Source organism: Mastacembelus armatus, chromosome 9, assembly GCF_900324485.2.
Source record: "Mastacembelus armatus chromosome 9, fMasArm1.2, whole genome shotgun sequence".
Classification (NCBI taxonomy): domain Eukaryota; kingdom Metazoa; phylum Chordata; class Actinopteri; order Synbranchiformes; family Mastacembelidae; genus Mastacembelus; species Mastacembelus armatus.
This window is the reverse complement of record NC_046641.1, coordinates 2829982-2856541: the sequence shown is the minus strand read 5'-3', so window position 1 is coordinate 2856541 and position 26560 is coordinate 2829982. Positions and strand designations below refer to the sequence as shown.

Genomic DNA, 26560 nt, shown 5'->3' with positions numbered 1-26560 from the left:
AAATGCCAGCTCTCCTCCCCTTCAAGCTATGTGGCATTGCATTACTATTCCACCCTGATCTGTCTTATCTTAAGGAAATAAATAGAGGGCTCCTGGCTTCAGCTTGGACTGGGGGCATGTAAATACTTGGCTAAATGATGAAGCTCATCATGAGCTCTCTAGGAGACTTTCCCTGACCTATGAGAAAATGACACAGGTGCTCAGAAGCAGAATCCTAGTGAGTAGAAACAAGTGTAGAGAAGGCAGGAGGTGGGATGGAGTTAAATGTTAAGTTGTTTTGGAGCAGTACTGCAGTGTCTTTGTGGAGCTCAACAGAGAACAGCTTGTATCACAGTGCAGAAGCATTTAGTTGATTCCCCTTTGTGCCATAGCCTGGCCTGTCTACCTGAGCTAATGTAGATCAAGGGGATTCATCTTGGATTAAAGGCTTTCATTCAGGGAAGTTGAAATTGGCTTCCAGTTTGGCTACTCATTTCACACTTTCTCTCAGAGTAACCTCCCCAAAGAAACTCATTATATAGGGTTCTCATGGACTCCTTTCTCTCTGAGTTGAAAGATCCACTGTGCATTTACACTCCCTGATATCTGTGAAATAAAAGTGGCGGATTGGTTGTGGTTTGAGAGCACAAAAACAAAGTCACCCTTAAGCTGCTGCTGCTATGTTCTATTAACCATAGGCAAATTACAGCCTCTGATCTTTAGATACAATGCATAAGGTGTGTTTGTACCAAAACACGTGAGAATTTGCCTGTTGCAATTTACGGTTACAAACAATACTCACACTCTCTTGTTCTACATTTGAATTCACAGCAAACATCTACATGTACAGTATTTTTTTGCTGATTTACTTGAATAAATGTCTGAAGATGTCTGGCTAATAAAGTCTGATGGGTTGTCTGACCAAGATGGTTTCAGACAACAGAGACAACAGGTACAATGGAATTCTTTAATTGCCAATACAACTGTAATACAGATGTTTACTTTTCAACTATATTCGATTTAAATAGGATTATTCAATTATATTCCTACAGTACGTCTGGTTTAAAAAGAGCGCTGAATATCAACATGAAAACATCATCCCTAAAGCAAAGTAGGTTGGAGGGAGCGAAATGATTTGGAGCTGCTTCGCTTCCTGTGAACTGAAGCAGTTCGGTATGCTCCTTAATTCCTCCTTAACAGGGTGGAGGTCTGAACCATAGCCACAGTAAGCACTTGTTACCTGTCAGAAGAGGTTAGGTCAGTTATTAAATCCAAGTGTTCACTTACTTAAGCTTATGCATATTGTGTTTGTCTGGGCTTGTGACAGATCAAATCCCATTTCAATTAAAGCAGAAACCCAAGAGAAGGTCTCACACTTACTTTTGCTGTTACAGCAACAACTGCCTCTTTACATATTCAGCTAAGATGGAGCAACATTGGCACTCTTTAGGGGTCATGGTTCTGTTTTGGCTGAAAGCTGTGGTCATCTGAGCACAGTCTCTGGGCTATAAAACCAAAACAAAGAGATAAAATAGACCAAAAAGCTCCTTAGAGCTAAGAGCAATGGATTTTGGTTTGTGGGTGTCATTTGATCTATTACTGAAAAAATATTGATTAGGAATGCTGTTTTGATAATAATAATATTCATATGAAATGCTGTATATTTTCAAAGTGTAGTTTTATCAGTACAAGCATGATGAAACCAGCACTAATTTTCAATCGTGATTCCGTTGTCAGTGTCTGAATGACTGAAACAAAGATTGAAACCCCTTTTATTTTTATTTTTCTCCAATGTGTTTTAAGTACAGCTTTGTTATTAGAACCTCTGCTATTAGAAGCCTCTATTTCATGCATCACACAGTGATTCTGCACGTTCTTACTTTCATTACAAATGTTGTGTCACATGCTGGAAGAAGTGATTTGGGGACGTGTAACTTGAAGATCCAGCAGGGAGACAGCTAAAGAGGCGTGGGGATGACAGTCTTCTATCAGGCCACTCAAAGGAAGGAAAAGCAGCTTTCTTATCTTTTTCATAGGGATCTAAAAACCATACAATTCTCATAGTACAAACCTGTCAGTCACACTCACATAGCTTCCAGACAGTTATATTTTTATCACTTGGATATTGGAGTTACATTGACCTCTCTTGTCATCTGAGGTTTGTGGTGTTCTGCACTGTTCAGCATATTATTTGTTGATAAGTAGACACCATTTAATAGAGTTGGCAAGAGCTTTCATTAAGACAGTGGAATAGAACTGCTTAGAAATAGATTCCATAGTTAATTACTGTGAGTGCCTGTATAAATCAATCTGCCATTGAGGAACATATTCATTTAATTCTAGAGACTGAAATACACTGACTGCATTGTAAGGTGCTGATGTTACATGTAGAATTGTAAGGTGTGCAGCTGTCAAAATCTACAGCAAGGCCAGAAGTCTGTGGGTGATGCTTTGGTTTTTTTTTTAAATTTTTTTTCAGAAAAATGCTGGAAAAAACACACTTTGATAAAAACTGGTTTCCACATTGTACTGTACGTTTAAAAAAAGAACTAAACTTCTGTACCATAAATGCACTAATCCAACATTTAGATTTATTTTCATGGACACACACACACACACATTTCTTGTCAGTCCTCATGGGGACTTTGCATTGACTTACATTATTTTTTTGAAATTCTACCCTAACTCTAAAATTTACCCTAAGACAACACTAACTCCAAAGAAAGCTGCCACTCGAAAATTCAATGTACATTGCAGAGGCCAAGTTCGTACAATGTAATATCATGGCACACACACACACATTAAATAAATGATAGATAGACAGACAGACAGACAGATACAGTAGATAGATAGAAATGTAGATTTATTCATCCCTCATAGGGGAAATTCAAAATGAACTAATTCATACATACTGCATACTGCCTTTAACTTTGATCATAAACACATTTTAGTGTTGATTTAACACTGGCAATTTTGGCTTGTATAGTGGGTGCTAAGCATGATGGTTGTTGAACTTTACACTGACCTCTTTATTAGCAGTATAAATCTGGACTCCTCAGACCAAGTCAGCTTTTCAATTGCTCCAAGGTATTTTAGTTCCATACCAAAGTGAAGTGGTTTATTTTTTTCTTTTTACATAACTTTGCTACTAAACATACCTGATGCAGGCCAATAATTTGAACCTTCTGAATCACAGTAACATCTGTTTCCCAACCACTAAACACATCTTCCAACATGGTTGTTTTAAAAATGAGTTCAGGTTAAGAAAACTGTTTCCAGGTGAAACATTAATCGCTGTAGTTATATTATACAATAAAAGGTCCTTAAGTATTTATTTATTTACATCCAAACTGTGACTGCTCTTTGGCCGGGCAGTATAGATCCTTGTGTCAATGCTCCCAAACTCTTCTTAGACCACTTATATTTTCAAAGCATTGCTTTAAAACCTCAAATCCTTCACAAATGTTATAATATTTACAATCAGTGATAAAATATACACTGATTCATAAAGAAAATGTAATATTTAATTGCCATATGATGAACAATCATGATGTTTCATTAACTGCCATTTATATAATTATGCATATTGATTGTTCACTTTCACGGCAAGAAAGCATTTTGGATTGGATTGGATATTTTTGTCATGCTGCACTGTATGTTGTGTAACACTGGAATTATACTTTTCTGAAGCTGTAAACATCCTTCTCGACCTATGCACAGAAAGGGTGTTAGTAAGTGGAAAAATACTATTATTATTACCATAATAATTATAGAATTACACTACAGAAGTATAGAAGTTTTTGGCTTCTTTATTCAAATTAATTTTACAATTCACAATTCAATACGCAATTCACTTTGAATTACAGCATTTTGGTTAATTTTAAATGAATTCTATATCTATTGCATATTATATTGCCATGGGTTTTTGGTCTCTTTATTGAATTTGCAATTTATTTTGCAACTGCCAATTTAATGTGCAATTTGATATAGCAATTTGAACACCCTTGGTAAGTTTCACTGCTGCCCAACTTAACTGTCACACTTTATCTTTCTTTATCTTTAAACGTGTGTGCACTATCCTGCAGATGCACACACACACGGAAATTCAACATAGTTGAATCTGAACATTTTAATTATTTAACCCACCCCAAGTCTAACTTGCTCCAGGAGCTGGTGTGCCAGCAGCTGACACAGTCCTGTGTGTGGAGATGGAGCAGCTTCTTTTGTAAAGAAGCTGCTGTGACTGACTTATTGCCATATTGCTATTCTTTGTGTCAACAAAGGCTCAAGGATTTACTCCTGACTGGCTAGGATTTGTTGCCTTAATAGATCAAGCTTACTGTTAGTTAGCCAATTAGAATAGGGGGTGGGTCATAGAAGATGCAGGTGTAGACCCGCCTTGATGAGAGCACAGACAGTTTGCGTTTCAGTTTGAATTTTACCACCAAAAGACTGATAACACTGAAATGAAAATGCACTGAGGGTGCTGTTTCACTGACAATTTCAGTAAACACACCAAAAATAGCAAAATGACATGCAATTGATTTGGAATTTTAAGCAAAAAGAATTAAAAGTGAATTGAGTACTGAATTGCCACTTTGCCTATTTATTTACCAAATGTAGAATTTATAGCAAATTGAATAAAGAATCCAAAAAAAAAAAATTGCATAACTGAAGGTGTGAAGGTGTCTTCATGTCTCCATATATCCACAGCTAAAGTAGAGCATGTGCTGATAATCTCATATAGTTTATGTTGATACTAACTCTGACAAAATACAGTAGACATGAAACTGAGATAGGTAGAAGAAAACAGACTTTGCTGACGAGGGTGATTTCAGAAGTGCAGTGTTTATGCTGCGCTCAAAACTGCAGGCTCACATTATATTGTTGTGTTACTGTGTATTTTCTACAGAAGCACCCATTCTGTAGCTGCACTCTCTCACACTACCACACTCATGGACACCATCTCAATATTTCATGGACGAGGGGTGCGGAAATCGACTGGGTTGAGGATATGTGCCCTGCGCTCTCTACATTATTCACTCCCATCTCTTGTGGCTTGGCTCATTTGTGTTGACAAAGGACTAGATGGGAGATTGTGATTCAGTCTGTACTGCTCAGATTCAAGTATTTTTGTCCCCACTGTGGATTCTGCAGCACTGGAATGACATCACTCCTCCATTTCCATATTGAATCATTTATATGGCGCAGGGCCGGAAGTTGACCTCCACCTAAATCTGTTCTCTGCACACATCAATTACACATCCATTGTTCATGCTGATTATCACTAGACCAAATATGGAACCAGGCGGTCTGTAGTTGGAGAAGAGTGTGCCCTTGGTGACATTTTTGAACTGAAATGCTATATTTGAGCCCCACAAGTCAGTCTTGCATCTTGATCACACTGTGAATAGATCTGTTCTCTGTCTCTCTGGGAGCATGCACCTAATATGCCACCAGGCATTATTTCAACACTACAGTAAAAGCAATCAAAAGTCACATGAACTGCTCTTTCCTGGGGCTACAATGTTACAATACCGTATCACAGTCTTTGGAAGTAGAAAATATACACTTTACCCTGAGTAACCCTATACAGATTGTCTTGATACATGCAACTATTATAACAGTGTTCACATGTGCATGAATATTCTATTTATATCATCCCTGTTATACATATGTGCATGTAAACCTTTTACAGCCATTTTACAGCCGTTTACTAGAGATGTAAACACGATGTGGGTCTTTTGGATTCAACTTGCTCGGGGACTAATTGTTTGAGACAGCTGCTATGGAGTAATATCTGGTTGTCACCCTTACTGGACACTCCAGTGTTCTTTACACTTCACTGATAAAACACAGAATTACACAGAGCTGCAAAAATCAAAAATGTGTCCATATCTTTCTCATTTCCCTGACCCACAATCTCTCCTGTTCCTCTCCCCCCTCCATCTTTTTCTCTCTCTTACTGTTTTGCAGAGTGGGAAAAATTATGTCAATAGGTAATTACTTTCCAACCCTTACAGAGACAAATGGTTAACAAATTAGGGAGGCAATTCATGATTAGCTCAATATTGACTTAGCCTCATTATTTTCTCAATTAATCAATCAAATGTTTGGTCTTTAACATGTTAAACAATACGGGAAACACCAACTGCTTGTCTTGGCTGACCAGCCGTCAGATTACTAAGGAAAACAAAAAATATTCCCAAATATGTCCATATTTACAGTGGAGAAGCAGGAACCAATTTCTGCATGTTGAAAATGATGCAAATGAATCATGGATTGTAAAATAATAACTTTCATGCCGATTGACCAGCTTGTTTTTTATTATGTTAAATTTCAGCTCAACACGGCAGCCTGGCATTTTTTCACAATTATTCTGGCTGAAGTCAGGGAGGCCAAGATATTTTTTTCTCTCTTTCCATTTTTATCTCTTTTCATGTCATGAAAAATTGTTTCAGAATTAGTCTGCATGTGACTAAATGACAAACTGAATGTTTAAACAATCTGTTTAAGCAATGTCAATAACAGTGATCACTGTCCAAGTGATGCTTGTACATTTTTGAAAGAAGAAAGCATTTTGTCATGTGCTCTCTGATGGATTTGGAAGTGTGACTTCCATAGTTAATCACTAGCCCACTTACCGAGACAGACAAAGGTGGCTATATCTTCCGTCTTGTTGCAGGCTGGGACTGAAGATATTATAAGTAGGGACATTTTCACTTAGTGTTTCATGAACTCTGTGTTCTCTGTCCTTCACAATACCACATGGACAGAATCAGCTCCCTGATGAAATCACACTAGGAAAAAAACTGGGATATTCATGTGATGTGCAACCATCCAGGCTACTGAAAAATATGTAGTACGTCTATCTTTTATGGATGATATTTTAGATGTGATGATGCAACAGACAGTCATAGATCTGAATGTCCATATTGCAACAACACAATGATGAGAATCGCTTTCATGACTTCTATGTCTTTATCTACACAGAATGGGAGCTGCTGCTGGAATCCAGTGGGAGAGAGAAAAACACCTCCTCTGTACCTACTCCAACCAGTCTCCAAAACTGTATTGTGGCCTGACTCACTTTGAGCCAGATGTTCTCACAGTGGGAACTCATGGGATGAGAAGACAGAAGAATACTTGTGTCTGATGTCTATATTTTATTGATACAATACATAGTTGTTTGCAGAAGATCTGAAAATCTAAAATTTATGCTGTTACTTTTTTTTCATCTCAGACTTTACCTTATTTTGAAACCAGTACATTCATTCTAAATGTTTATGTGCACTTACTGCAGGTACCTAAGGTATCTTGGTATAGTTATATCAGTCTCTTAAAGGTCAGAGAAAGCACAGCTGAAGCTAGAATTGACATTGTGAGTGGCAGAGAGTCACTCCAGCACAATAAGGATGACATGCTGATGCAGATCTTTTCTGCTCAGTGTGAGTATAGTCTTCTCCTTTTACAGGATAGGAGGAGCGAGGAGCAGCTACCCTTACCTCCGCCACAGGCACTCCCTCTGGAGGGCGACAGTGCAGAACAATCATCCCATTGATTGGCACCTCCTTCCCCTGAGGGTCCTGCTCAAAGTTTTTCCTCAGGTCTGTGTGGGGAGATAAGAGGCAGCTGTCAGGTGTCAAGTGTTATGGTCAGCCTGCCTCAATCCTCTTCAATAGCTAACACACTGGCCTGCCCCTCAACCCCCCCCAGCTCTGCATGACCTTCAGAACCCACTATAGCCTGTACATGCTAGAGAGGATCCAATGGCCCTGTGCTGGGTAATCTGTTGACAAGGTGGTCTGGAGGATATGCTGGATAGAGGAAATGAGCAAGGATTGTTCTGATCTTCCTGGGTGTTCATGTGCATACAATGGTGATGGATTCCTTTCTGCCCAAATTTGAAACTGCCTGATATCTTACTAAGCTGCTGACATCCATGGAAAACCTTTAAAATGTCAGACTTTTTGGGAAGCAGAAATGTGACTTTGAAATTTCAATATAGGTTGTGAATAGATTTCATGTGGCCTAGGATCATGAGATTCCCTTCATACAAGGGATTGAAATACAGGAAGGGAATTATATAATAGTGCCTCAAAAAAATTGTTCAGAAGGCAGGTGGGCAAGTGAAAACAAAATAATATGCAAATCTCAGCACATCATCATCTGTGAACTCAGAATCTTACTTTCTTCAAAGGAAACGAAAAGACATCTCTTGATTTTTAAGAATATCTGATTTCTCTCTGCTTTCTCTACAAAGTCATATCAGAAAAGGGAAAAAGACTGGAGATTCAAAACACAGCATCTAGAAGCAATACTGGGCTTAGAAAACTGTAACAATGCCCAAACTTGATTAGACAGTTTTCGTTTCTGGGAATTGATTATTTCACCACTGATAAATCTGATGCCACTTTCGTTAACATTCTTTCAGCTTGTTGTGCTCACACAATTTGGTCCAGACTGAATAAAGAGTTTTAGCTCCAGTCTGTCATCGACAGACATCAGTAATCATTATTTGGACAGGAAGAGACAAATTATAGAAACTCTGGTAACTGTGGTTTCCAACTTAAGGACAGACTGGTGTTTGTTAGCAGTTAAGCGTCTTTGATATTATCAGGTATGTCAGGTTGATATTATTAGGCATGTTTTAAAACTGGTTAGTGTGTAATGTTACAACTTGCAAGTTATTCAGAAATGCAAACGATCATATGCAGTGTAATTTTACCCCAGTAGTTATTTTGACAGTTACCTCCTTATGCAAGCTAAGTTGTAAGAAAAACATCTGTCCTTTGTAATTTAGAAATGAAAGACAGATGTCTTTCTTAATGTAGAATGCTGTAAAAACTGTAACCAAAAAGTTTTATAAGTTTTATAAGCACAACCTAAGCCTACTTCATCCCTACTTCAGCCTTACCTCACTTGTGATATCTGTCTTGGTGTACATTTAATATGCACTGTAGCTATTTTAGTATATATATTCCTCTGAGACTGACACCTTTTAAAATGAATGGTTTGTTCAGATCAACTGAACCACTTCTCCAATTCAAGTTACAACTTGGAGAGTATCAGGCCAAAGACTCCATCCCAGTCTGTTTTGGAAACACATACATCTCATCAGACTATTCAGTTTTCATTTTTCACTTTCACTGCGCTGTTTTCTTACTCAGTTGTATATACCGCTAGCTGTATAAGCTGCTGCATTATAAAGGTGTTTCTGTACTCACAGGCAATGCGGACAGTAGCCTTGCGACTCTTGGAGGTACCCAGGTGGCTCCAGGCCACACAGAGACACCAGTAGTCCTCAGGGCCATGGAAATCCTCAACTTGCTGACGAGACACATTGATCATCACCTCACGTACCTTCAGCCCTGGGACAACAGAGAAGATCAGTTAGAAAATATACACACAAAATATGTAACATGCTTTACCTTACTTGAATTCAGGTCATGGGTCAGCACATGGATGTTTTTTTGTTTGTTTTTTTTTTTAAAGCCTAGGGTCATGTTTGGTTCATTTTTCTAGATAATCCAACCAATAAGAGTAATTGGTCATACCAATGTATTAGATATTAGACATTTTGATAGTTCATAGGATAAGATACAACTCATCCTCCATACATATAACCAAGCTGGTAGGGTTATTGGAAATCATCCTCTGGTCACCAGGGATATATTGTTTGTAATCTATACAATACTTTTCTAGACATATTTCAGTGTCTATAAAAGCTGCTGGTGACACAGTGTTATTCAAAGGCTGTAAGCTTCACCCTTTGGTAATCAATATTTTGGTCTGTACATATTTACATATCAATTGATTCAGTGGTTGTTTAGGTATTACATGTTGGATCTAAGTGCCACTCGTAGAGCATGTCAGTGCATTTTAAATTTGGTAGTATACCACTCTGATTCGTTTTGTGTTTAAGACACTTTAGCAGGCCAGGATTTGGGGTTTTCTGCAGACCTCTGTTTTACACACATGCAGAAATACAGTTCAGAGAGAATATGGAAACTAAAACGCCTTGCATTTTAAATAGCAGTCCTTAAAGAATCCTTAATCAATACCTAGATGTGTTTGCGTCAGTGATCAATGGATTTTACAGGATTAGTTATGCATAAATTCTCAGGAAAGGCTGACACACTTCCTAATTCAGTGCATTCTCCCCCTCTCTGCTGAGGTCTGAACGCATCACTGAGGAAATTGGCAGTAATGCGAGCCCCAGGGGCCTCTACTGTATGTACTGTATAAAGTGTTCAATGCTTCTAACAAGAGGAAAGCTATGTCAGCTATAGCAGAATTAACGATAATTTTAAACAGCTTGTTTTGGCTTGCCATACAACATAACATACCATATTAGGTAACACAAACAGCAGCTGAACACAGCATGTTACACAGTGCTCTTATCATACTGAATGCATTAAAGAAAGAGAAAGACCTCTATTTGAAAATCCTCTTAGGCAACACGCTGCAGCCCTCAGTTGCAAATGTTCGTCACTCTGTCATATAGCCTCAGTTGGGAGTGCAGCACCCATATTTAATCTGAGTCATCGGCTTAGGGTCTGTCACTGCTCCTTAGAGACTTTTGCAGCCTGCAGGCCTTATAGCCAAATATGGATTAAAAGCAAGAGATATGCAACGTACTTGGGACAGCAAAAGACCAATACCCACATGCCTCCATTCCAAACACCTCCAGCCCTGACTCTTCTGGCTCTTGTGAATCTACTCTCTATGATAAATAACTCTTTATTCTAACATGCTCTTTCTAAACTCAAACAGTCTCATACTGTGGCTGCACAGCTTGTGAAGTGCTGAGCAGACTTCTAAATGAATACCAATTAAACCAGAGTGAATGGCAGCAGAGCTGCAGCAATGGATCCATGCTGGCATTTGTGGTAAAATTAAGAAATGGAGAACATATCATGGCAGGCGGTCTCTACTTTGCTGGGTATAAATGACAACAACAGAAAAGTGGGCTTCTTCCTTTTTTCATCACACCAAACACATTTGACAAGTTGTGAAATGCTGATACAAATTAGGCCGTTCATCTCAATATTGTTCACTGTGTTGCATTTTGTGACCGGGCTAGTATAAAAATATGATTGACAGTGCTGAAGAGAAAAAAACAGACCACATTTAAGAAGACCAATAAACAAAACAGCAGCTCTAGGACTGCTGTACGTTGTTGAAGCCCCCGTAGACAGTGAGACACAATCATAATTCATAATTTCTCGAGCAGCGGCAGAGAGCTGGCAAGTGACAGTGCATGGGTGGGAAGAGATACAGCAGAGAAAATAATGACTAATGACTTTCCATGATGCCCTAAAAAGTGTGAGCCTGTGTTTTCGAGGAGAGGAAGACAGAGTGAGAAGACAGAGACAGACTGATGGAGATGGAGAGAGAGAAGGAGAGAAAAGGCAGCAGTAGGTTTTCCCGACAGAACAATACATTTTCTGGAGTCCAAACCTGTGTCGACAGGTGGTTTGCTGGAGAGACAGAGACGAGTGGTGCTACTGTGTCATCTGTCAGCCCTATTTGTTTATAGGCAGAATACTGTTGACAGGGCTCATTAGAGTAAACCACTTGATCTGTTATCCTCCCCAACCCTCTCCCCGCTCTTCGCAGTTTCCTGAGTCACTTGATAAATCCATCCAAAACGGCTGAATCACTCAGAGGAAGACTGGCAAGAGAACTAAGACTGGAATAAGAACTAAGATTTGGTGGGTCTGTGATCCAATGAAGAGGGGGGTGTTGCAGCTGTAGCTTTGTCATAGTCTAGTTTATTAACTTGGAATTGGATGACAAGGACTTCATTAAAATGTTACATAGGGATCATTTCTGCTCAAAATGTTTCAACCTCATGGGTTTGAGTTCAGAAGAAAACTTTTTCCTCCATGTCATCCTTCCCTCTTTCTCCAAATATTACCTCTGGTTCTCTTCTATTAACCATCCAGTAAAGGTAAAATGGGAATGGGTGTGCTGTCCTATATATCAATATTAGACTTTCCAGAAAACGGCACTATCTGCCCAATGTACTGGCAAACCCAAAATACTGGTCCACTGGCTCTGGAGCAGAGGGGGAAAGGGGAGCAGTGATTAGATTAGCCACCCTCACTTGAAAGGTGACTGTTTCATCTCAATATCTGTGCGGATGTCATTACTGTAACTCACAATCTAAAGGCCTGCATTAGCACTTTGAAGTCTCTGGTATGGCTCAATTTGTACTCGCATCATTTATAGGCTTATGGAATAGTCACTTCATATCTCAGCAAGTTATGCCATATGTTAGCGTTTTTCGCCATCTTACGTCACAGTTGTCACAGTTGTTTGTATGTTTCTTACAACTGTAAGAAAACAGATTTGTGGTTAGCACTGTTGCCTCACAGGAAGGTTCCTGGTTTGAAACCCATCAGGGGCCTTTCTGTGTGGTTGTTTGCATGTTCTCCCTGTGCTTGTGTGGGTTTTCTCCAGGTACTCTGGTTTCCTCCCACAGTCCAAAAACATGTATGTCAGGTTGATTGGTGACTCTAAATTGCCCATAGGAGTGAGTGTGAGTGTGTGAGGTTGTTTGTCTCTATGTGGCCCTGTGATGGACTGGTGACCTGTCCAGGGTGGACCCCTGGATTTCACCCAAAGAGAACTGGGATAGGCTCCAGCTGATCCCTGTTACCCTGGTTAGGAATAAGTGGGTAGAGATAATGAATGGATGGTTATACTGCTTTCCCAGCATTTTCAAGCAATATCTGCCTGTTTGGGACCTTGCCTGGTCCTTACTCATGCTAAATACTGTACCAGGACAGGCAGCTCAAATCACAATTCATGGTGTATGAAATTAATTATGATAGTAACACTATGTAGGAGCAGTATCAGTGTTGTACACTATACAACGTATAATTAACTGTTGTCAATACTGCATATACTTAGCATATGTAGTATTAATATATTAACATAACATAATTTTGCCATGTAGTTAGTCCGATGCCCAATTTGTCCAGCTTACTTTTGTTTGCACATTCTGTTTAATTTCTTATTTCATTAACAGCAGGCCATATTAGTGGTAAACCACCGAGGTACAGACAAGAGCAGGGCTGCTTTTGACTCTGTAGAAGCTTTTCTAAATTTAATGATTGTGTTGCAAGATTAGGAGTAATAAGGAGTGCCTTTAAATTATTTCTTAATGCATCTGTCCTCAACAAGCATATTTGATTGAGCAATGGCTGAGAATGAGGCTTAGTGAAATCATACAGCATTTGCTGTTTAAAGAATTGGAAAGATAAATGTATATATGGTCATTTCCTATTCAATTAAAGTTGTTAAAGTAGTTAAAAAAGAACTAGAACTATATATATTTACAGTAAAATACAAATTTTCCACCAAAGAAGGAAGCTATTTGTTTGAAAGGTTTCCCAGAAAAGGGTTTCTTGAAAGGAATATTACAGTAGTATTAATCTTATTATTTTTATATAATCAGTGTTATAATGCATTTAATAGCTACTACTGTTTTATTTTTTAGTCATAGGGATCATTTTCTGAGAATTCCTTAAAATTAATGAATATTTTTCATTGTCTAGTGAGACAACCCTAGTACTCGATTGAGCGTCTCTCCTGCCCAGCTGCTAACAACAGCAGTTTAGGAGGTTGTGTGTGCAGTTGAAAAGTAGTTTAGCCAACTTAGCTGACAGTGAGCAGTGGAACACAGTGTCAGAGTGACCAACACATGAGCCTCATGCTTTCCGCACTGACATCTGTTTCCATTTATCTCATCTAGTTCCATCATAGTTAGTTTGGGGGTTAGGTTATTGTGACACTACACCTGCTTGGTAAAACATACCATGCTGTTAATCCTCTATAGCACTATGTATAATAGTAGTAAATGACTAGTAGTAAATAAGTAGTGCTTTGACTTGAGCTGCAAGCTGCTAACCACTTGCACCCACTGCAAGTGGTTTGCAGCTCAGATGTAATATACACTAGCCTTTTCAATAGGCTCAAATGATTTAGAAATATGTGTATGAGTCTTTGTTTGTATTATCATCACCCTGGTACCATTTTTTAATCCAAACCCTCTAAGCTATATATGTGTATGATCTTGGATAGTGAGGAATTGAAGGTTTTGTGTAGATATTTGATGTCCCCTGCATCCAGCTAACTTCAACCCAGATACAAAAAAATTCTGATGGTAGCTGGTCAGTTTGTGGGGTTCACAGTAAAATCTTTTTTGTACTCAATAAACCTTTCAGTCCAAATTACAAAAAAGACAGCAAGATACAGATGCCATTTTTTGATTCAACTGTCTCCATGTCCAGTATAAATTCCTCTCTTGTGTTTATAACTGAAGAAAATATCCAAAATATCTGATCAAACTGTCAGATGAAGAGGACATTCTGTTTTTTTTTTTTTTTATTTTAAAAGGGAATTTAATGGCATGTTTCATTGATAAACAACAACTTTGTGTCATTTCCTTTTTTATCTTTTTCAGGAGCTGTGCAGATCCCCATTACAGATGCAGCCAACACTCAATAGGCAAGTGCTCTTATCTCTGGTCTGCTGCAGAGCAGCCTGCATGCTAATAAAACTAATCTCACTGAAATCACTGCCACTTTATTTATATAAAGAGCTTAACATGTTGCCCCAACTCACATTATGTCTTTACATAAAATACAAATTTCAAATAATATAAAATACATCTACTGTGTATGGTTCATTATGACTTGAACATGTATGCTCATTATTAGCTGTACTCTGTTTGTGCTCATTTACTTGTTTACATTATCTTTGATAATATATATTGCAGTTTCTACATGTTTTGAATTATTATTTTGAAGAGCGCTGGTAACAGCTATGTTTGTAATCTTCAACTAAACTGCAGTGTGAAAGCAGTCAGACAGCTAATTGTTTGTCAAGTGCTGGCAGCAGTGCAGGTAATTACAACACACAAGTTTTTCCTCAGGGCTTTACCTCAAGAGTGACTTCCTGCAACTTAATTTATTTTTTAATGTAAAATAAGTTTAAAGAAAAGCCAGGACCTAACTGGATGCTTAAGACCCATCTACCTACCGTGCCCATGCAAAGCAAGAGCTGTGTCTGAATACTAATCATGTTTGCGTGTGCATTTTTATTATTCTTGTACATTGTGTACAAGTCAGGCTACATGCTTTAATCAGCCATTCTGTACAACCAAAATCTGTGACATTTCTACTCACTTTGTATGGATCAATAGCCTGGCCAAGATATGGAGCTCACATTGAGTTTTATCACAGGTCAGACCATAATTAAAGCACAACATGTAAAATAAGACTTTAACAGATATTTTAAATGTTTCAAAAATCCATGAGATTATCCAAGAACTAGACATTGGGGGGAATTATAGTATACTTTTACACTGATTAAGAAAACAAATGTCAAACAGCAATGTGTTTGTACTGCATAGGGGATTTCTCACCTGGATCTTTTAATGTAAATAAACCAAAAACCTCCCATCCTGTTTTATTTTTAAATATACACCCAGAAATAATGAGCCAAAAACATATTCACACTACATTAATTAACAAGCAGCTAACGTGTCATGGTTGGCACACATGATAGGCTATTGGGGTGGCAAACTAAGTGTTTTCAGTCTGTTCAGATGGCAGATAAGCAGAGTAGCAAACAGTGCCGTTTCTCCACAGTATTTACTGAAACCCAATATATAAATTGCAACACTGCATAGTAAACATTTTGTATTTCATGTGCCTCTCAAGTTGTGGAAATGTAGCATTTGAAGACATGTTGTAGTCTCTCCACACTACATATATTTTACTGTAGATGCTGCTCTACACAAAAAGGTACAGTACCATTCCTTAGATTGCTTAAATAATTATTCCAGTTCTTCTTCTTGTAGTTTTGGCCATCACTTCTATCAGCTGTTATAGCATCCCACTCACCTATGTTATTGCTGGGATCTGGTAACATTGACATTGGTACACTGAAGTCCAAATGGCCAAGAAACATTAGCATACAATTACTTAGGCTGCAAACACACCAACAGTTTAGTGTGACTATCTAAACACATTTATTTGGAGGTACTATAAAAATTATAGTGCATTATTTTCATAATGACCAGTAATAGCTAATAATTCAGCAGACTATACTGGTAATTATGGAACATCTGGTTTTTCCCAGGGCTGGCTGGAAGGAAGCCAGGGCACCCGTAATATAACTAAACTGTAAACTGATATAATTTCAGTGCTGCTGAAGTATAAGGTCCATCAAACCATCTAGCTATTTGCAAGGTTAGATAAAGAGCAGCAATAAATACTGTATTTTCCTTCCATCCATCCATCCATCCATCCATCCATCCATCCATCCATCATCTATAGGGGGACAGTTGTGGCCTAATGGATAGGGATAGGGATAATGAATGTTGCATGTTCGAGTCTCAGGACCGGCAGGAATTGTCGGTGGGGCAGAGTGAATAGCCAGCGCCCTCTCCATCCTCAATATCATGACTGAGGTGAGACCCAAGGCAAGTCACCCAACCCCCCCAACTGCTCTCCAGGCATCGAGTGTGCTCCGTGTGTGTGTTAAGTGCCGTGTGTGTGCACTTCGGGTGGGTTAAATGCAGAGCACAAATTTCTCCATTGTGGGACTAATAAGGGTAATAACTTAACTATAGCACAGATCCTATAGATCCTAGTTTTTTTTTTTTGACTGTATTAAATTTCAAAGCTCTGATTAATCAGGCAACAACTAATCGTTGCTGTGACATTTTGTAGTTTGCGAGTCTGCTGAAGTGAGGAAATGGCAGATAATAAAGGGTTCTATTAGACATTTCTGAGAAGCATGGAGCTGGAGGAGGATCAATGCAAATTACTTTTTATGACAACATTCCTGACTGGCATGTTTAAGCCATGTGTATTTCAACACATGGAAAAAAGAAAAAGGGGAGGAGTGGAATTTTCCTATAGTTTCCCATTTAATGATTTAAAAAAAAGTGAATTTTGCATAGTGACAATAATTAATGAAAAGCCTATTGATTGACTGATTATTACCAACAGACTTCCTGTTTTATCCGTCTTTCCCATGTCCTTACTGGCAGTTGTGTACCACCCATATGCAGTACGACCCCCAGCAGAATTCTTCAAGTAAAACTAAGGGCCCTACACTTTTGATTTCGGCATTAGCACATTAGCATCTTCCTCCATCAGGGTCTCATTATAGCTGTTCCATCAAGGGCTCATTTCCACACCAGGACTTAATGCTGACAGAAGAATCTTGAACGTACTGTTCTGAAAACCCTCTCTACTGTTCAGTAACCAGAGCACTTAAAGTACTGAGGCTTTGTTCAACATCAATCCCCAAATTAGCCACCATTTCACTCTGCCGACATTCATACTGCTTACGGGCAAAACTGGCTCAGACACAAAAACATGGACACACAGATACACATGGATAGAGACATTAGACTCTGTTTCACCTGTCATTTTGGGTAAAGGTATCTGATAGCACACAGTTTTTCATTCAACCCAAAGAAGAGGTACTTTTATCTCCCCACTCCATTAGGCTCGGTGCCCACATCTTAGCTCTGTAACCAGAGACTGCCCCAGTCTACAGCCATGTCTCCTTGAAATGATATCCAATTTCAATCTTTAAAAATGAGAAATCAAGCCTGATGAAACCATCACTAGCACATCTTGCAATGTTATGAGATGAAGAAATGAACAAATGGGGCACAGTATAACAATAGGGTGAACACCAGTGGATTGTAAACAAAGAACAAGAAAAAGTTCTGTTCTCAGTCTGTGTCTGGATGGGGAGCTAAATGCAAATTGATACATCAAGCCAACCACTCAAGTGAAAAGTCATTACTAACTTGAGTATTTTGTCTTTAACTGGATTCAGTGGTGGTGTGCGCGGAGAGTGGGGAGGAGGGGTGGTAATTTTGCTGAGTTTGTTTCCACAGTCATCCCCTTTTTCTCTCTCTGCTCCAGGTAGCATCTCTAAAATGATTTTTACTACACCATATTGAGCACATTAATTCTAATCATTAGGACTGCACTCCTTTGTGTTTTAGAGCAAAATTTGTCTAAATTCCATCCGTATTAGCTTCATTTCCTCCACAAGCGCAAGTCATTTTGTTGCCAAACTGTGATTCAGCTCTGCCAAATGAACATAGAGGAAAACAGTGAACCTATGGGTATGTAGTACATGGGGCCATTACTACAAGCCGTTCGGTCCGCGTAGAACTGGCATGAAAACAGGATGTAAAGCATGTTCTTGGGAGCATTGGGCTCCACCAGGGTTATGTGTTTACCAGGTGCAGCATAGGTGTGCACAGAGTGGTGTCCACCGTAGTGACTCATGCAGTCCAGGAATTTGATTCTAATGCCTCAGGAAAGTTGGCATTTTTGGCATGTCTAACTCAAAGAAGGGACCAGGTAATACCTACAGTAGAACATGCTGGAAAAAATTACATAACCTGTTATGACATGCAAAGGAAGTAGCTATGAAGAAGGATGTATGGGCAAACTTGTTTAGACTACTGTAATCTTAATCCAGATAAGGAGTGGGCTGGATAGATGGAAAACAGTAAACTTTTGTTTTTCTGCTAGCCTAATGGTTAAGGCACAGTTCACATACTGTTTCTGCAACATCCTTGGTTAAATTCCAGGTTGGCAACTTTTTTATACATCCTACCCACCTCTTTCTCCCAAAGTTTCTGTTTCTGTTTTTGTCAAACAGAGGAAAAAAAAAACAATGAAACTTGCAGTCCTGAATTTTGTACTGCTGAAACCATGCAACAAGCCAACAAGCTCCTGAAGCTGTTTTGCATCCTAACTTTCATGGGTAAGTGTCACCGAGCACCTTCCCAAGGGTCAGAATTGGATATAAAAACACTAGTGCATACATCGATACTCCTGTGATGGCTTAGGTATTAAAGCCAAATCTGCTGACTAATCAGCAGCTACAAAGGGCTCCTCTCTCTTGAAGAAAAAAAAAAAATCTTTACAGCCTAGTACTAAGGTCTGGCAGCAAACATGTGGTGGACTAAATAAAATCATCTCTAGGAAAAAGAAAAGTTATATCCCCTCCTTTCCCCCTGGAGTCTAGAGTCATGGTAAAAGGGTGTGTGAGTTGTATTGTCCAGCGCCCGTTTGGTTAACAACCTCATTAACTGGCTCACAAAGCAACCCCAGGGCAACAAGAATATCAATCCCGGCTTTAGAGGCCATTATATTTCAGCCCAAAATAAACACAGCGTGCTGGAAAAGTGAGGTGAGGTTAGATTAGGGTGGTAAGGTGTCACCGCCTGTTTGTCAAGACCAGCCCTCAGTCCACCTGGCAACCCTATTCTGACCACATGCACGTGCACAAAGAATGACAAAACTCCAATAAGACCCCTGGGCTGTTTGGCAGGTGAGGACTGGAGTCGTTTATCTGCTTTAGTCAGGCCTTTGCACTGCACATATACACAAACCAACAGACAAACACGCAAATGGTAAACACATTAACTCTGCATATATGCGCTGTCTAAACTACACAGGCACACACTATAAACACAATATCGACATAGATACTGTATATGCATCTACCCACATCCATAAATACCTGGCCAAGCACAAACACACTTGAATATCAAGCCCCACACAACCATACACACAATGCACACACCTTTAACCAGACAGACACTGCGTCATTATATACTAACGTCTGCATGCAATATCAATACAGGCAGCACTAATAGCAAATTATTTACAGATCCAGATGGGTGAACTACACGCATAATATACATGAACACTCATTCACTAAGTGACACATTATACACACAGATAAATACTTACCACCTAAATCTCCGCTCACAAACACACACACATGATATAGCTTCTGCACTGTATGAAGGTGAGAGCTTTGTCCACTCACTGCTCACTGATGATAACATTCACACTCCACAGATGCTGAAATGAAAGGTCAATGATTTTTCCCCCCTGCTCTATGGATAACTATTGAACACTGGGATTCTATACGGAACATGCTTCTGTGCAACTCCAAGTGCTTAATAGCCTGATTCCTCCAAGGGAGGCTTAACTGCCTCAATTAAAATCACATAAAGGAGAATGTGCAAGTCCTAGCAGCATAAACACGTCTCCTCTTTTAGAACAAACAAGGATAAAGAGTTTCCCCCTGATAGAGCCAGGTGGATGCTGATTTCCTCTCACACTCCCAGGCTGGAGGCAGTAATCACAATTAGGGAAGTGCCAAGAGAGGCGGTGCCGATGAGTGACGGCTTACCCTGTCGTCCTGGACATATGGGTGGGAGTGGACCATTTTCACTCCGCACCAAGGGGATCAGTTAGCTCTCCCATTGAGCTTCCTGTGGAGTGTCTCCCAGATATGGTGAGACAGGAAGGTTTTGGTGGCAACTGTGTGAGGAAGTGCTGGGGGTTTCTTCACAATAGGAAATAGGACAGTTTATTTCCAGGGATACTGTTACAAAAATCCCTCTACATTGAGTTTTCTGATTTTCTGAGGCTGACAAGAAACTCGTGAGTCCCATCAAGTTTGTGAACACAAGATGCTAGTGTGGGGTAATATATTTTATGGTGTGGTGTGTTGTCAAGAAAACTAGAGGTCCAAATTTCAGCTTTTCATCTCTGCTTTACATACATTGAATGTAATTTCCCTTGTTCGGATTTTTATAATAACTTGATTAATCTAAAGCTGCATTAAATGTAAAGGAACTTCACCAATCACTTGTGCTATGCAACCTGAAAGATCGGTGAAACTAGTTTTAGAGGTGACACAAAAGATTCAAGTGTGCACTTACAGATGCAAATTCACTGTAGGCAGCTGAAGTTCAAGCATCTGTGCAAGATGAAACTTACAGCCAACCCATGGGTAGTGCATACACTGCTGGCTAGCTAGAGTTAACATCTGTACAGTCAGTACATTCATTAAGGGAAGGTACCATGGGATGCATAAACTGTCCAGTTGTTACCTTTGCTTGAAATAGTAAATAAGTTAATAACCATTAGAGATAAAAAAGTGTTACCTGTTGGCTTCTGTGGGCAGTGTCAACATTAACAAACATAGCGAGCAGCTTCTGCAACCAATCATTTTCTCCAATGTGTGACTTCACAAAATTTTAATCTCAGAAGCCTGCATCACAATTTCTTTTTCAGCATTTTGACTGACTTCCTCCCATCTGAATTTTGCTTTCATTTGCATATGTTTAAATATTTCAGGTTGCTATTATATACTGCCGTTTATACAGCAAGTACTGGTGAAACTGATTACTTGTGCTATTGAAAACGAAGAGATGCAAAGGTCTCCTCGTAGTGCACAATGCAAAAATGTGTTTCATGTTAATGTAACCATTTCATTACTGTTCATGTTCTATCGGTGTGACCAAGGGGTTGAGTGCAGATACCAGTAAGTGTGCACTAAACCTGACTGACAAATTCTGTATATTCTCCTGCAGATTTTCATTCTTAGAATCATCATGGGACACTTGAACTCCCTACTGAATGACAGACTAATGAAATTCTTTGGCTGCAACTCCTTGTGGCGGGGTGCAGCAGATTCCATTATAGGCTTTACAGACTGACAACCCAAATACTGTTGAGTCAAATCCTAATCCCATATTGGTTTAAGGCTTCGTAATATTCTTTTTTATATAGCCCCCCTTCTGAGTTAGTAGTAGATTAGAAGGCATTAAAAAAAGATGGAAAAATTAGACAGGTGTACCATCTTATCTAAGTTCCAATAGATTGATTCACTTGACTAATATGTCCAAAAGTGGTCTGATGAAGTGAGTGGTAACATATGCATCATAAATACTCTGATGTGATTTTAAGTGATTTTAATGAAAGCAGCTGTCCCTGTTTTTTCCGACTGTGAAGCAAATGATTCAGAAAGTGCCAAAAAGTCTGAAATGTTCAAAATGTTAAAATAAAAACATCAACCAGGAAAACCATTTTTAACACCGGACTGCTGTTCTGCTGTTTTGCAGAAAAAAAGACAAACGAGTCTGAAAACAGAAGTATGAATTGAATATTCTTATTCAGTACGAGCTATTATCCAAATATATTTTGAAAAATTGGATGACCATGGATGGATTACCATGCATAGGGGCAGGACTTTGTAGCTGGGGCCCAGTTGAACCCTACTGCACTTGAAGGTTTCATTACTTCTCCAGACACCCAGAACTAACCAGTATTTCCATGCTGAAATAATGCGATCTGTGTACAGGTTTTATGTGTGAAGCTCTTTGAAAAGCTACCACATTATTTACAAACAATCAAGTCTTAAAACCAGATTTTTACACTATGACCTTATACAAAACCATGGCCACTATACCACTATACCAAAGAAACAGTTTTAGGTGATACAGTACTTTTGTCATACAATGTTGACAAATAAGCTGCGATGCAGAAATTCAAAGATTAATAAAGTAGTTAATAAACACTATCCCAGGCTGACAAAAAGTCACAGCTCTGTTGAGCCCAGTGTTCCCTTAGCTCTCAGCAGTAATGACTTTGAGTTTCTTTACAAATAAAATCACAACTATTAGAGATAAAATTCAGCAGATGCTTCCTATACCTGCAATAAATGAATCTTCTACTACAGTAGCTCTTGAATCATCTGTAGGACCTCAGTTATGTTTAGACTGCTTCTCTCCCATAGATCAGTAGTTGCTTCATCAAAACCATCATCATGTCTCTTAGATCCCATCCCGACTAGACTGCTCAAACACACCCTGCCATTAATGAATCTTTATTAGACTTAGTAAATTTATCTCTAGCATCAGACTACGTACCACAAGCCTTTAAGACTGCAGTAATCAAACCCTTACTCAAAAATCCTAGTCTTGATCCAGGAGTCTTGGCTAATTATAGACCAATATCCAACCTACCATTTATTTCTAAAATCCTAGAAAAAGCTGTTGCTAAGCAGCTATCAGACCACTTACACAGGAATGAACTATTTGAAGATTTCCAATCAGGATTTAGAGCACATCATAGTACAGAAACAGCACTGTTAAAAGTTACTAACGATCTTCTCTTAGCCTCAGATAATGGACTTGTTTCGATACTTGTCCTCCTAGACCTTAGTGCAGCATTCGACACCATTGACCACAACATCTTATTACAGAGACTGGAGCATGTGACTGGTATCAGAGGAACAGCGTTACAATGGTTCCAATACTATTTATTGGACAGATTCCAGTTCGTTCATGTTCATGATGAACTTTCCACACGCACAAAAGTTAGTTATGGAGTTCCACAAGGTTCTAGAACTGCATTCTTTCACCTGCGCAACATTTCCAAAATTAGGAACATCCTGTCTCAAAATGATGCAGAAAAACTAGTCCATGCATTTGTTACCTCAAGGCTAGATTACTGTAACTCATTTCTATCTGGATGTCCCAATATCTCCATAAAAAGCCTCCAATTAATCCAGAATGCCGCAGCCAGAGTCCTGACAGGAACTAGCAAGAGAGATCATATTTCTCCTATATTGGCTTCTCTTCACTGGCTCCCTGTAAAATAAAGAATAGAATTTAAAATCCTTCTTCTCACATACAAATCCCTTCATAATCAAGCTCCTTCATACCTTAAAGACCTCATAGTACCGTATTATCCCAATAGACCACTTCGCTCTCAGAGTGCAGGTCTACCTGTGGTTCCCAGAGTTTCCAAAAGCAGAATGGGAGGCAGAGCCTTTAGTTATCAAGCTCCTCTCCTGTGGAACCAGCTCCCAGCCTGGGTTCAGGAGGCAGACACTCTCTGTACTGTTAAGGCTAGACTTAAAACCTTCTTCTTTAACAAAGCATATAGTTTGGGCTGGCTTCTGGTAACCCTGAACATCCCTTAGTTATGCTTCTATAGGCCTAGACTGCCCGAGGACCATCCGTGCACCAAGCACCCCTACCCCTCCCCTCCCCTCCCCTCCCGCCTCACATATATGTTCCACCATTGAATGTTACTAACCTTGTGCTCTCTCTCTCCCCTAGTTTGTGCTCTCTCCCTCTCTCTCTCTCTCTCTTTGTACCTTCTGCAGGTGTCCCTGGTCCTGGAGCTGTATATCGCTGATGTGCAGTTACTGGTCCCACCAACCTGCAGTGTCTATTTGTTGTTTATTGTTGCTGTTCATTTCTCTCTGCTCTATCCACTCACCCCAACCAGTCGAGGCAGATGGCCGCCCAAACTGAGCCCGGTTCTGCTGGAGATTTTTTCTTCCGTTAAAGGGAGTTTTTCCTCTCCACTGTCACCAAGTGCTGCTCATAAGGGAATTGTTGGGTTTTTTTGTTTTTTGTAAAGTGCCTTGAGATGATTTGTATTGTGATTTGGCGCTATACAAATTAAATTGAATTGAATTGAATTGCTCGACATTCTGCATAGATTGTGATTGTTGCAAGCCAAATGCCAACATGATAGCAACATGATAAATGTATGAACGTATTAAACATTAAACTGCTTATCACCAGCATGTTAGAATTATGATTGTTTATCATTATTATCACCTGAAATTTCCCTCTGGGATTAATAATAATAATAATAATAATTAATTAATAAGCATCTTATCTTATCTTACTGTGAGCATTTTAGCATGCTTCTATCAGCATGTGTCTTCAAAAACCACTGTCCCAAGATTGGCTCCAGACACATGTATGCAACGTTTAATCCCACGGAATCAAAAATGTTTTGACATAGCTGTCAAAAACGTCTGTCATCTGTCAGGTTATAACTTATGAATTATGATTGAATTAGAAGCTTTTGGAGTAGTTGCCTGATTTGCATGGTTCTTATTCCAAACTCATTTGTAAAAATGCATTTTGCAAATATGTTTTAATGTTTAGAGACATGCTACTGAGCATGCATAAAACTTTTTATGTTATGTTGTTATGTTTTATGTTATTTAATTTTACCACTGCCAGTCAGATTGTTTAGGGTAATTCAATATGTCTTATTTAACATGAAAATAGGTAAATGGAGATTTTAATAACAACATGTTCATTATGGTAGAGCCCCTGAGAATAAAGAAAATTATTTTTGTCCTCCCACCTCAACTTCGTCATCTCTGAAATTTGAAATTGCCATGGTGTATATACTGTAAATGTCCTGTTAAGAACATCAACATAAACAAATCAATCCTGTCTTAAATAAAACGTTTCTCATCACATGCTCTTAAACTTATATACTGTATCAGTATGTGATACCGTTGAGTGCATTACAAAGTTGTGTGAAAAATTTTCTTTGGTATTCCTATTTTCCCTCAGCCTGCCTCATGTACTTTTGCTTCACTTCTGTATTTCCCAGAATACCTCTCAATAACAGGATGTGAGCTTGTTGCTTTCAATCTCAGAAGGGTTTGTGAGCAAAGAAACACATTTTTGCTCATGTGTTGACCGCTCTGTGTTGACAGTGGGGTGTGTCTGCAGTCTAGCATTCCCTGAAACTGCCAATTGCCTTGTGGTTGCATTGCATTCTGGTCCAGTGAGGCTACTGTGGGTGCAGGAGAAAATATCTTTTCCTTCTATGGAGGATTTCATTTTAAATTTTGAACATGTTATGAGGTGGGTTGGCTGAAGGATGAAACGAAGGACCCAAGTGCAGGACCACACAGCTCTTTTATTCTCCTGGATCCACCAGGCTTGGGCACAGATAAAGACACTCTCGGTCCGTAACTAACCGCCACTCAGCGGGGACAGGCAGACACATATATGTCGCCACTTGGTGTGCAAAACTAACTTCGTCACTCTGCGAAAACAAACTTAAATCTCCTCACACGAGGATGAGACACAGACAAACATTACGCAAGACTCCAATGGAAATGAGAAGGTATATATACACTAGGAACCAAGGACTAATAAAACACAGGTGAAACCAATACTACTAATAAAACATAAGGTTACCTATGATCACACTGGGGGCAAACAGGAACTCAGGCTCCAAAATAAAAGTCCATAACCAGAAACAGAAAACCCACTGCATGACAGAACATTTGTCACAAATAGTGGCTCTAGGCAGAAGGCTTTGAGAAATTTACATTGAAACCTGATGTTTACAGACAGTTGTAAAAGTTGTGTATCTCCTTTAATGTCTTGTAACACTGAGGCTTCAAAATACAGTAAATAAATACACTTTCTAAAATTAAATCTGTAACCAGCTGCTGTGCTGCTGACAATGTTTTGTTTTTCTTTTTTTAAATGAACCTTGAATGATATATACATATATGGTATAAAAAATGCAAATATCTCTGCACACACTTTGCAGGATTGCCTATTCTCATCTGCTGTACAGTGTAGCACACATTGCAATCCTCCTTTATTGTCTCCTGCTTGCTAACTCAAGGGCATTGTCAGTTTTATCAGCCCCTAGTGATTCATCAGTTTAGTTGGTAAATAAGAGATGCTATCAGGTGCTCCTGGTGGCATTGAGGGCCCATGTCCTAATCAATAACATTCCAGTTCTTCACTGATCTTTTTCTCTGATTAGCCCAGCTAATCCAATATACAGTGTTGCTGTCTATTACTGAGCCAGGACAAAGCCTTCCCGTTAAGACTGCCCTTATCTGTGGTTTCGCTTTTACTACTGATATAAGG

General features: G+C 39.1%; 1 protein-coding gene across 2 annotated transcripts in view; it reads right to left on the bottom strand.

Annotated features, from left to right (window-relative positions):
• The window catches only part of unc5db (unc-5 netrin receptor Db), a 169930-nt gene that overhangs the window by 59535 nt on the left and 83835 nt on the right, over positions 1 to 26560 (bottom strand). For both annotated transcript variants that reach the window (XM_026322423.2, XM_026322425.2), the window contains 2 exons: positions 9207 to 9350; positions 7485 to 7588 (listed from right to left, as the gene is read on the bottom strand). In XM_026322423.2, the coding sequence (XP_026178208.1) occupies positions 7485 to 7588; positions 9207 to 9350 (248 nt within the window). The remainder of the gene's footprint in view (positions 1 to 7484; positions 7589 to 9206; positions 9351 to 26560) is intronic.